This window comes from Poecilia reticulata, linkage group LG11 (genome assembly GCF_000633615.1).
Source record: "Poecilia reticulata strain Guanapo linkage group LG11, Guppy_female_1.0+MT, whole genome shotgun sequence".
NCBI classification, from domain to species: Eukaryota; Metazoa; Chordata; class Actinopteri; order Cyprinodontiformes; family Poeciliidae; genus Poecilia; species Poecilia reticulata.
The window spans coordinates 23,715,979-23,729,199 of NC_024341.1; the positions used below are offsets into that span (position 1 = coordinate 23,715,979).

General features: G+C 39.7%; 1 protein-coding gene across 1 annotated transcript in view; it reads left to right on the forward strand.

The window, feature by feature from the left end:
• The first annotated feature begins 2,745 nt into the window (after positions 1–2,745).
• LOC103472875 (hepatic leukemia factor-like) overlaps positions 2,746–13,221 on the forward strand; it is a 39,306-nt gene continuing 28,830 nt past the window's right edge. The window contains exons 1-2 of the mRNA XM_008422730.2: positions 2,746–3,802; positions 10,122–10,390. Of these exons, the coding sequence (XP_008420952.1) occupies positions 3,607–3,802; positions 10,122–10,390 (465 nt within the window). The 5' untranslated portion in view covers positions 2,746–3,606. The remainder of the gene's footprint in view (positions 3,803–10,121; positions 10,391–13,221) is intronic.

Consider the following 13,221-nt stretch of genomic DNA (forward strand, 5'->3'; position numbering starts at 1 on the left):
TTTTGGCGCCCCCTCTGGTGCTGCGCCCCTATGCGTTGCATACCCTGCATACCCACTTTTTGCGCCACTGACATAGGATCATACAAAAAGATCAAAAATTAATATGTAAAAACAAGATTAACAATAACAACAATGGTAATATACTGTATACATCATCAAATTATATGACTTGACAGCCAAAATGTAACAGGTAAATTATCAATTATAAATCATACACAAGACTTAAGTTTTTTTTCTTTATAGTATCTTAGAAACATCACATCACAATTGCAACTACTTTCTATTTTTCTATAAAGTCTTATTTGAATGTTAAACCTTTTAGTTTGAGGAAGTCGACGAGCGTGTAAATGTGAGCTTTAATTGAGCCTCCAAAGGAAAAAAAAAACAACTAAACAAACCTCACGTGGCTAGAGCAAGGGGGGGCCTTTGGGCGGGGACTCTGACCTATTTTCAACCAATGGGAAGCTAAGAGCGGCTGCGAGTGACCCAGATTCAGCCAATGGCCGTTCGACGCTGTAGCCGGTAGGCAATGCTGGGGCGCGTGCGAAGGACATGTGATCGTTCGGAGTTGAGAGCGCGAGGAGCACACAGACCGCCGCTCAGACGATCTTTTTWAAATGAGATTAAATGGTATATCACTGGTTTTTATTCAGATGCTGTAAACACAACCTTAAAAAAACACATCAGAGTTTTTGTAGTCATCCTCGACAGCTTTAAAACGTGCCAGATCATATTGTTCCACTTATGCGAAGTGGCTACATCTGTTTTCTTTGACTCGTTACTGTGGATACAGATATTCAGCGAAAGGCACCGATCAAAAGCAAACGCGAAAGAGTCGTCGTCGTGCGTCTGATTCATAATATATTCTCAGTCCGCGGTGTTTGCCTCGGCTTTGTGTCCTGCTGTTTACTTGACAGCGTGAGAAAAGAGTAGAGGGGTGGAGTGAAAAATCAGCTCAGAGGCCGATGTTTGGAGCGCAACCGACCCAGCAAGCACTCGCTATTGGCTGGAACTTCAAGGAGGCGCCATGCTTATGTTAATTATGTTGCATTCAAGGAAAACTGGAGAAAAAAAAATCTTTGCTGTTAAATAGAAACTGCTGAAAAAAACCCTGGAAAGATGACAGATTTTATAATATGTTGTATACTTAGTATTCCTAAAGTTAATAATGAAGTCAGATATGTTAAAATGTTTTTCCTTTGTACAYTTTTTTTTCACCTTTTTTTTGCTACTGTATATTCAGCTTATAATATCTACAAATTTGGGTCAAATAAGTTACCTGGMAGAAAATTATTATAAAAAGGGGCGTGTTCCACATGTATTTTTCAATATTTCCTGCATAAAGTACAGCGGACCCCAGATATTCACGAGGGATATGGACCACAAYTGTCCACAAATAGCTAAAATCCACAAATATTTGAGACCCTCTCAAAGAAAAAAAACATGTATAACTGCCTATTTTAATAGTTAATGTTCCAAAAAAATCAAAATGTATCCATGAATACTGAAACATAAATACATAGGAGTTTAGTGTTTGTATATTGGTTTGAATTTTTCTCCCTAAATTAGTGGAGACTGGTTGTTGGTGATGCACAGCTCCCTTTATTTTTCTTTCCAATAAAAAGTAATAATCATTTACTAAAAAAAATTATTTACACCAGAGCATTTAATTATATTTTATATATAAATGCAGAACATTTTGTATAATTAACTTTGGGCTGCTCTGACTTTCTGAGTTGAAATTCTGACCTCWGGTGTAATTCTTGTTCTTTTTCCAATTTGCAACCATAAATATCCAACTTCCAAGTATAAATGGAATGAAAACTCAGCTCAAATCGAATAGAGAGCTGCAGCTACCAAGAACTAATTCAATTCAGGTTTTTATTTTGTGTCTATTCACAAAATAAACACAAAATTTTAAAAGATCTCAGATATCTTATCTGAGATCCTTTCAAATACAAACATGTCAAATCCTTATCCACTAATATAAAAATTCCTAATACAATCAATTCAGATCTTAATTGAATTGTCATTAAAATCATATATGATTCAAATGATATGGACATAATTTAAATTGTGYGCATTTTAATTCAGTTTGCAAACAAAGATCTGAAGCTACACACATATAACTCTTGAAAAGTTTGACGCATGCTATTACGATCTAAGCACATCAACTTAGCATTTTTGAAARAAAATTGTAAATGAAATATTAACACAGAAGAGAAATAAGACAATTACAAAACACCTAAAGACWAAACATTTATGAACGTATTTGTTATTGTCTTAGTTGGCATACAAACATATTTTGGCTTATTTAGTTGGCGTTCCRCTGCATGTTTACTGAGTTATAATTAAAAACTTTAAATTGCATAAAGAAAAATATTCCAATCAACTGAGTTGCATTAATGAATAAGTATGAATGTGTAAGTTTCCACCTCACTTGCTACTTTATAAACATTTTAGAAAAAAAGTTCAATATGTAAAAATGTGGGGAARCGATTTAAAACAAAGACTAAATKAATATTTGTTAAATGTAAATAACTAAATTCAATAATAACAAGAAAAAATGTTATTTTTTTTTACATGCTGGCAGGAAAATAACTCCTATTTACCACCTTATCCGTGTGCGTGAACGCACCAGGGTAGATTTCAAGTACGTCGGGGGGTGTAGTTTTAGGATTGTGGGCGTGGCCAACGTATGCAAACGATCCACGCCTCCGAGCGCCTTTCCCCCGTGAGCGGTGACGTGACGCGAGCGGCCCGTGTTGGTTCCAGCTGACAGGCGGAGGGAGAAAAGCGAAAACCGAGGAAAAAATGCGCGAGTGTGTGTGCGCGCGTGAAGGTGAGAGAGGGAGGGAGCGCGAGAGAGAGAGAGAGAGAGGAAAATAAGAGCCATCATCTAGCTGGCTCTCTCCACTACTGGATTTTATTATTTTTTCTTTCGGGGGGGGAATCTCTTTATTTCTCTTTATTTCTATCATCGGATCATTTCGATCATGTCACCTCAGATTTGATGGATTATTCCGCCGTGGAGACTTCCCGCCGCCGATTCTTCATATTCTGCTGATTCTAATCATCTTTCTCCGCTCAGTGCACGGGACTACCTTCAGCCGCCTTCTTTTCTGCTTTTATTATTACTCTCACTGTTTGTTGCCTCCATCTGGAAGGTAATTTTTAGGGAATCTGTCAAGCTGACAGTCGAGCTGGACCGGTTTTGTTTCCACAAGCTCGAAGAGGACTTGGATCAGTCGTTTATAAGTGCGGCGGTGTTTGTTTCGAGAGGAACGCGGTGACAGCAACTCCAGAGGGATGAATTAAACCTGCTCAGCATGCTGCCATTTTGGAGATAGACCCCCCCTCAACCCTCAGTTTTTAAATTTTAATTTCTTTTTTGCACATTTTACATGGGCCGAGGGGAAAGCGGGATATCAAGAGGAGATCTCACGCACGCCTCACCTGTCTGCGCACCTTTTTCACGGCGCGCGCGTTAACTACAATCTCTTGAGTGGATTATTTTGATCTTGAGCTCCAACTCTGCAGGTTGCTCCGCTCCACCTCCCTCCACCTACCCCCTCCTCCTCCTCCTCCTTCTTTTCCCTAGAAGTTATGTCAAGGCCTCTCACGCAGCTCCTGCCGCCGGATCTCCCTGCAGGGGCCACCAGCCCGCAGTTTGGGGCCAGCAACCCGGCTGGAAGTGGCCCCCAAGGCGGACACCTGACCTCCATGACCAACCTGAAGTCTCTACTCCAGCTGCCAATCAAGGCCGACCAGAGGGTCACCAAGAACTGCTGCGAGATGAAGGGTGAGTGAGTGCACGTGCCAGCAGAGGGGGGAGGGGGGTGGGGGGTGGGTTCCTAAAAGCGTGGAAAGTATTAAAGGGAAACAGCTCAATGCTGGGATAGCGCACAGAAAGGAGCAGGAAACAGGATCAAAAAGTTCTCAAACACCTGTCAGTGATGCTTGGATGCGATTTGAGGTGTTTATATGATGCATTAAATGGATCCAAAGCCAGCATGAAAGAATCTAACAAAAATATTTGTAGCAATTTGCATTTATTTTACTTATATTTCTGAATTCTGAATATTTAACCACTAAAAAAAACACCCCATCTTATTGAATTATAACCAATTATAACTAAACTTGTGTTTAAAATAATTTTACCTAGCTGGTCAAACCTTCCATATTTTTTAAAAAAAGATAAAAAACACAGTCTTAACACATTACTGAGACATTTGGATTTATTCTATGAAATATGTAAGCCTTTTTTCCTGACARCTACTGATAATATGTGTCATTTATTTTAAAGAGCAGGGATTGCTTGCAAGTGTGATTTCAGCAGTCAGGATGTCGCTAAACTAGCCAGATGTCAGGAACTAGAATCTCAAGTCTCTGTTGTGATCAGGAGAAAATAAGCAGGTAACTTTAAATTATTTGGATAAATGATATGTTTTGTCCCCTCCGAGTCAATGGAGTATATGAGAGACTTGTTATTGTAACATTATGCACAGCATATAAATGTTCTCCACATTGTTTCTTAACAATACATGCCAGTAAAAGGAGTTAACAGCAGTTTTCAAATGTGAATGTTTTTGTTCCTTTCATCAAGTAGAACTGAAGCCCAACACCGCAACATTTGTGTGTATTAAGGGTGCGTTTGATATATTAGTCAGGGACATTCCCCATTTTGGCTAATACTGCTTCATAATAATCTGAGATTTGTTATYAATGACTTTGGGTTGTTTCAGAACAAAATAGACTTAGCATACCGCCAACATTTTACTCTCTCTCTGTTAAGCTCACACCTCTACAACAACGGTTTTCCGCTCTTGAAAACAAGCACTTCCTGTTTCATTTTGCCAAAAATTCTACATTAATGGTGTTAAACCTTTTCTGCAATTTTTCTTCCAACACCAGTTACTGTTTTTGGAGTTAAATCACCATTAAAAATTGTACTTGCAAGCTGACATGCTATATAAAAATGTAAATAATTTAGCTGGCGGTAAATACTTCAACAGMTTCAGTTTTATAGTGTAGATTTTACTCTCCAGTGGAAAGCCTGGAGATTTGTAAAGAGCAGTAAGAAATGTTTTTGCATTTGCTCATGTTTTATTTGCCTAATTTAAAATCCACTCTCCTCTAATTTTCTACTTTTTAAATTGAGGCAGACACTATAATAACAAGGTTTGTATTTCGACATTTAACTTTTGCCATTCTTCTTTGCAGATTTGGAAATTAATTACCTGGTTGAGTCTTGTTCTGAAATGCAAACAAGCATTAATCATTATAGAGTCTCTCAGAGGAATATTCTGGGGGATTATTCATGTGTGTGTGCATGTGACTGTGTGGGTATGTGTGATTGTAAAATACAGAGGAGCTGCTTACTCAACACACTCACATGCACACTGGTTTCCCTTCAGCCCTCTGTCTGCAGGCCTGCTGGAATTTTTAGAGATTTTTGTTTTGCATTTGGTGGTGAAATGCACTGATCTGGATGAGAATGAGGGGAAAAAAAACAGTGGTTGTTTCTGTTGAGTCTGATTCTYCTGACTGTTTAAAAAGAGGTTAGTGAGAGGAATTGAATTGTTTCCCATGCCCCAGCTGCCACTACAAAATATTAACCAGGCTGCTTCTTCTTTCTCTCTGACTGTAGAGATGTCATCGCTGCTAAAACATACACATGCACACACACACACCTARTAGGGTGGCTTTTTAAGTTTACATTGATCCTCCAGCTGATTACTCTTCTTTTGCAAACATCTCAACTCTGATCTTTTAAAACAGCAAAAGTTATGTCACAAAACCAGCCGTCTTTGGACTAGTGGCGTCCTGCAAATCAAATCCTTACTAAGAGTAGTGAAAAGTGAACACACGCAGATGTAGGATAACAACAGAGAAGTTGGCTAGCGCTATTTGGCGACCCCTGGTGGTTTGTTGGTGCAGCTGCCGCTCTTTCCTCTTGATTTTTTCCCCCCTCTGTGCATGAGGAGGAGGATGATGATGGTAAGCACAGCTGACAGGCTCTCMGAGGAGCCAGAAAGCATCTGAAAGGCTCCCACTACCCTCGCTGTCAGCGCGTGCTGCATTCTCTGCTGATAGGTGATGCATTCAGGGGCAAACCAAGGAAGGCTTTTCCTTTTCCAGTTTGCCTCTGGATCTTRTTGCCCTTCCCCTTCCTCTGTTCATAGTGGACTCTTSTGCTGTGTTTTTACCCCTCCGCCCCCTGGCTGGCTTTGTTTGACGCCTTCGCAAACACCCACTCCATCTCACACATTTCTCTCCCTCTCTCTCACACGTCTTTGAGTTTTTTCCTCTGTCTTGCTSTCTTCTCGCCTGATCCCTCTGTTTTTCACTCCCCAAGACTCCCTCTGCTCATTTACATGTTCTCAGGGTTTGTTTTCCTCTTTTCAGTCTCCTCACTGCGGCTCCTTCTCCAAAGTCATTCATCTCTTCTGTCTTTCTTGTTTTCYCACTCTTTTTTTTCTTGAATGTCTTACTTAGATTATTCAAATCATCCATCTTTAGAGTCTCTTGCCCATTCTTTCTGCTGTATTWCATTCAGTTTAAGCCCTGGTGCACTTTAATGACTTGTCCACATTAGTTCAAAGTGTCACTATCGCTTAAATTAAAGGTGCCACTTTGCACGTATTCCTACCATCTGCTTGCCCTCTGTAGCTGAAGTAGATGGTAGTTGATGGTAATGTAGCTGAAGTATTACAGCTACCTTTTAGAGAAGATCTTTGATGACCCTCTGTACAGTTGGTTTTGGGTTATTTTCTTTCTTTATTAGGTTTATGCTGCTGCTTGTTACTGGGGTACTGTATAAACACAAGCACTGATTGGCTAATTTATTTTGTTTTTCCAACCATTAAATTATCAAAATGTCCCTGACCTCCTATTGTTGTAGCACAGCTGCACTGCCGTGTCTTAAATATTTCAAACTACAAAGTGTTCCAGCTTCTTCTGCAAACAACAAGCTGCTTTATAAAGTGATGAAGCCTGATGGAAAATAATAAATGAAACGCATGCTGATGTTATTCAAGACAACAAAAAAATGAGGACTTTCCTCTTCATGTTCTCATTATTAAACTGCTCAGAGTTCCATGAAACCAAGTGTGAATCATTTCTGGGAACTTTAAATATTTCAAAGACACCACACTAATTGTGCACTTTAATTGCTGCCTCTAATTTATTAATAGTAAAGAAAACATTTCTGCTCAACTTAATAGAGTGAAGAAGTGCAGCAGGCTCAGCAGGTGCCTCTGGGTAACTTTTAGATCATCGTTCTGCACCTGYGACCTGGAGTTCGAGAAAAAAACTCCCTGCAGGGTTCCTCTGAAGACATCTGCTTCTATAAATACCTTCTTCAGATAAATAGTTAAACACATCTTTGATCGCGATGACATACAGGCTTTTATGCCTTCAATTACAGCACTGTGCAAAAGTATTAAACCAGCCCGCCGTTTCTGTGTCCTCAGTCCAAGCTGTCAGAGTTAATTTGATTGTTTTGATCATTCSTCAAGGCTCTCTGATGACCCTTTAAAGCACCCTCTGAAACTACTCTCACTGGCCACTTCATTAGGTACACTTGCTTAGCAGACACTTAACCCAATAGTAAACAACGTAACATTGAGCCTTTCGGAAACTGTTTATCTACTCATATTTTTATGCAGTACCATATCTCAGGTTTGCTAGTACTAGTTTAAGTGACAAATTATTTTGCTTATAACARGATATTTTCCMAGATTTATAAGGAAATAATCTGCCAGTGGAACTAGTACTTTTTCATCAATTATAAGGAATTTCTTACTTAAAACTAGCTTCTATATTTTGCTGAAAAGTTACTTGTAAGTTAGTTTTGTCTTAATTCAAGTTCATGAAGATATTTGCACTGGAAACTAGAATAGAAATRCTGGAAAAAAACAGTAAGTGCATATTAAATAACAYTATAACTACACTTTGAGTTTGCAATAAAGTCACACTCCTTAGAAGCAAAATATCAAGAAAGGAGGAATTTCTCAATCAGTTGGTAGAGAAATGAATCCAAACAAACAACAGACCAATCTCGAAAGTGACCGCTTAAACAAAAGCTAAAACAATCCCTTCTTCCTCTTGTTGTGACGGTTTGTTATCCTGCCATTGGTGACGTGTTTCATTTCCCCTCCTGGTGTTTCTCTTCACYCTGTGGAATAACTCAGAAAAATTCTGAGAAAGCTGCCAGGCAGGTGGTAAAGATGCTGCCGTGGAGAGATTAGGACGAACACAGTGGCCTGTGTCCTCTCCTCCCCGTCTCTCCGTCCCTCCGCAGCTGTTTTCCAGCTGTATCCACTCACGTGCTAAAGCTCTTCACTTCTTGGCTGCTGAGAGACTCTTCCACAGTCACTCTATCCTGCTCCATTTTCTACCCCCTTCTTCCTTTCTAAATAAGCTCTTTCGGTATTTCATCACCTTTCTAATTTAGTGTGCCACTTATTTGCATACAGTGGTGACGTTGCCATTCTTTAGAGTAACACTAGAGAATCGTTGTATGACATCATTGCTCCATGTATTTATTGACTGACTCATTTTCCTTGCCTTCCATGTGTAATGTGAAGGATTTCCTTTTTTGTGGTGATGGTTTATTGATGCAGCAAGCCCTCATCTGTCTTTCCATCGGTCTCGCTGCCTCTCTGTGGGGTCAAAGTTCGAGGCTGGTCAACTTTATTTTTAGATGCCTTTTAATGATTACAGCTAAGTGCTTCTGGAGAGTGAGGGGGAGAAAACGAGTGAAAAAAGGAGAGGAAAAAAAACGAGTGGAAGCAAATTTCTCAGCTGCTAGTAGAAGTGTTATATTTTCTTGTCTTAGTGTAGCACATTAGCTGTGGAAAGCCTCCACAAAAATGAGACCATAATAAAAAATTCATAACCTCATAATCTTTTCCACATATATTTTTACATTTATCCTGAACTATTGAGCTGAAGAACAGACTTTTTTKGGAAGAAAAATAAAGAAAAAGATAAGTAAAAACAGCACAATAACCTAGTTGTTTAAAAGTGTGTGTTGAATCACGCTTCAGTTTGGTTTCAACACTCAGCAGCAGAATTTCAGATTTYTTTTATAGGAATATKTTAGCATCTTGACTTGACAGCATTTATGCCATTTAAATTCATATATTCCATATMATACATAATGTTTCAGGACCATGGACAGAGCACAAGAATGAGAACAACACAGAGACACCATGCTCACACRCACAAACACACTCATATCTAAGGCACATTTKGAGAGACCAATAAACATAACATTTATGTTTTTGGACTGTGGAAGGAAAGCCGGAGTGCCAGTTGGAGWAAACCAATGCATGCACATGAAGAACATGTGAACTACATGCAGAAAGATGCTAGGAACATCCTAGCTGCAAGGCAACACTGCTGCCAACCTGTTTGAACAATTMTGACTTAAGTTTCTTATTTGAATCTGACATAAAACCAGAAAATGCACGTAAAAAAATCAACAAGAAGAGCAAAATCTTGGTATGATGATTTTTTTGTTGAGTGTAGAGTAGATTTAATCAGCGACTGAAAGGCTTGGCTGTGTGAGGTAATGCGTCATCGCTGTGTTCTGCCCACTAAAGATCAAACCTGTTGAGTGTTTTGTTTTCTCCTTTGCAAAATTGCTGCCATTATCATCTTTTATCTGGGATTTTAAAGCATTCTTATTGCAACTCTGCAGCTGTTCTGTTGAGGGGAAGAAATGAAGTGGCATTTTACTGCATTGCTTTGACAGGCTTTGTTTAGTGTTTAATAGAAACATCAATAAATCATTGCACATCGTGGTTAGAGGGCAGTTTAAGAGGAACAAACTAATTAGATCTCAGTGGAGGAGATAATCAGGCCTCTGCCTTTGTAATTAGAGTCCCTGTTAAATGTATTCAGTGTCTAATTGCTCCGTTTCCATTTTTCCAACATAATAATTCCATCTTGTCTCACCTTGTCAGAATAGAGMTGATTTTGAGATTTTATTTGGCCAAATAGATCCCAGCAGTGCAACTCAAAGAATGGAACATTTTTCTGACCTTTACTTGTCAAACACAATCAGTTTCATTGGACTGTTTTCTGAAATGTCCTTCCTTGTCTTCCTCCAGACAAAGACAAGCCGCAGGACTCTGATGAAGACTCGCTGGGCATCAACAATGGAGGCCCCGGCGGGACGGGAGGGACCCCAGGCTCCGGCCCGCTGCGACCCAACTCCCAGTCGGCCTTCCTGGGGCCACTGCTGTGGGAAAGGACCCTTCCATGCGACGGAGGCCTCTTCCAGCTGCAGTACATGGATCTGGAGGAGTTCCTGACTGAGAATGGGATGGGCATGCACAGTAACGGGCCCAGCTCAACCAGCGCCCAAATACCCTCCCAGGTAGGGWTATGACACATGGAAACCGCTGAAGGTGTGTCCWAACTACTGACTCATTTCCACTGAGCAGTACGGCCGTTTGGTAGGCTGTTTTGTCTGTTCCTACTGTAAAAGCAGCCAGTATAACCAACCCATGCCGCACCGTACTGCTCAATGGAAACAAGGCGAAGKGTTTAATTTTGTATTCAAAGGGAAAATKTGTKTATTTTTGTGTCGTGTATAAATGTATTTTATAAAAAGAGTAACTGAAGCAGATAATGTAATTCCTATCTCACTTTTTTTAACATGAACCAAACAGAACATTCTATATGTAATCCATGACTTTTCTGTTTCTTTGTGGTATAGATGGGGTATAATGAAGAGGCTTGTTTCTCTTAGTAACACCTTATAAAAGGAAAGACAAGAGAACATCCCATTCAAATAAGATATATGTKTGTTGATCTCTAAAGCTCACTAAAACAATTGCAGAAAATAGTGGCATATTCACCAGATCTACATAGCAACCACACTCTACACGCCAATTGKTTGTGTGGGAGTCAAGTCTGGGAAAAGCAATTTTTTCACAAGTGGAAATGTGTAAAGTTTTCTGCTACTACTGGAACCATGCATACCAGTCAGATTAGATTGATATGGAAATGGTAGGAMAACGGAGATGATGTGGACCTGTTTCTCTACAACCCTGCCAGCATGCCTAGGTGGGCCCCATGTGGGGGAAAGAAGGGCTGATATATGGGTCCCTGTGRTGGACCGAGTTAAAAACAGGAGGAGTCACAGGATATTAMTTAGAAAAATAGGGTTTTTTATTTTAACCCAAAGATTATAAAATGACAAAAAGATGAACTGAGCTCATAAAAGAGGTCAAAGAAACAAAACTGAACAGAGGCAAAAATGTAAACAAACTGGCTGCACAAACAAACATAGCTGACCTGATAAAAAAATGACACACAGGGGGTATATATACTGTATACTGGCTGATCARACCAATTAAGACACAATAGGGGTAACTAAACAGAATACAATTACAAACASAAAAACAAATAACAGTACAGCTAAGTTTGGCTAAACTAAAGAYTCWCAAAATGAAAATMAAAAAWAKTMAAGTTTAAATACTAATATTTAATTAAATACAAAACTTATCTAAACAAAGAAACTACAAATTTCCCCTGCCAGCAGGAACTAGTGGTGYAGTCCAATCAGCATTTAAGCCTGCTGAGCCCTGGCCCCCATCTTTTGTCTGGCCACTCCAAGGCAGGCAAGTACCAGCAAAACACAAACAAAAGGTCAGCCTCAAGCAAACAAATTACACTTAAGTTGATATAAATGTATGTTAACTAAATGCGCGCTCTAACAAAAAGAACAAATGCATCCAAATCAACTAATAAATGTTTTACTGAAACTAAAGAGTTGTTGTGTTTGAATGAAAAAAAAAATTGTGCATAAAAGTTACCGACTTCAGAGTGTGGCCATGGATTTGGCTATCACAGTCCCATATGGGTTTTTCCGCGGGTTCCACGGTGGTCCCACATGGGTTTRCCCATGTAGGGCCACAGCCTACGTGGGCCCTACATGGGCCCTAAATGGGCAAACCCATGTGGGTCCACCACCATGTAGGGCCCATGTGGGCTCTGGCCCTATGTAGGCAAACCCATGTGGGGCCACCGTGGAACCCGCGGACAAACCCATATGGGACCCATCTGGTCTGCCCTCCTTTTCCCCATATGAGACCCACCTGGTCATGCTGGCAGGGAACTGGCCCTAGCAAACTTACTAGAGTGCCTTGTATTATTAACTCTTTCAATTACCAGGACATTTTAAATGAAAATCTGCCATCCTCTGCCAGAAAACTGAAAATGGGATTTCATTGTCTCTTTCAGCAGGATTATGATCCAAAACGTGGCTAAGGCTTAACAAAAATGGTTCAGAAGACACTAAATGAACCCTCCATGGTGATGTTAGTTTATCGTCCTACGGAAAATCATGTGCCCATAAAATTATTTACCCACTTGAATGTATTACCATTTTCTTGCTTTTACARATCAATCATGGTCCACATGATCTGCCTTTTTTAACAAAGAAAAATACAACAAAAAAAACATTTTGAAAGTCACAGTAGAAACTTATTTCTACAAAATAATGATGAGATTGCAGACAACATGGGTGCTCTTGAAACATTATGCATAGACRTGCTGCACTGATGAACCCTGACACCAGAAATTCAGTTTCATGAGAAAACTTGATCAAAAAGAGAAATAATTATTTTTTTTTTTTTTAAAGAATTCAGTAATCGTGATGATAGTTTGGATACTTTACTGAATAATTGTTTGGAGTTTATCAAATAAAATTTAAACTATCTGCTTTAAAATAAAGCAAAATATTTATTTTTAGTCCATCTATACATTCTCACTGGATGACCAGATCTGTGTGGGACAGATCGAACATGAAACCGATCTAAACATGTCTACRAAGTTTTTACTCTGATTTTTCTGCTGCCTCTTCTGCATCCAGCGGAGCAGCTGCTACTCCTCCCTCTCTTTATTCCAACAAACCARCTTCTAATGTTCKCTGCTCMACGTTTGGTTTGATGTGTTGGGTTGGAAACGGTGCGCCGGATTCCTGCAGTGTGACGGTGACACTTCTGTCAAATCTAACGCACTGCAGGTTCAAATCCCGAGCGGAATGAATAACGACGTTACAAAGGCTAATGTTTCCCTCGCGCAGCTACAGCTTTCCTCATCACATGGAGGCAGAGCAGCTGTTCACAGCCGACATCCTCTGCAGTGTCAGATCTTCTCACTTATCTGTCAAATCTGCAAAGTGTTTCCCTAAGTCACAAC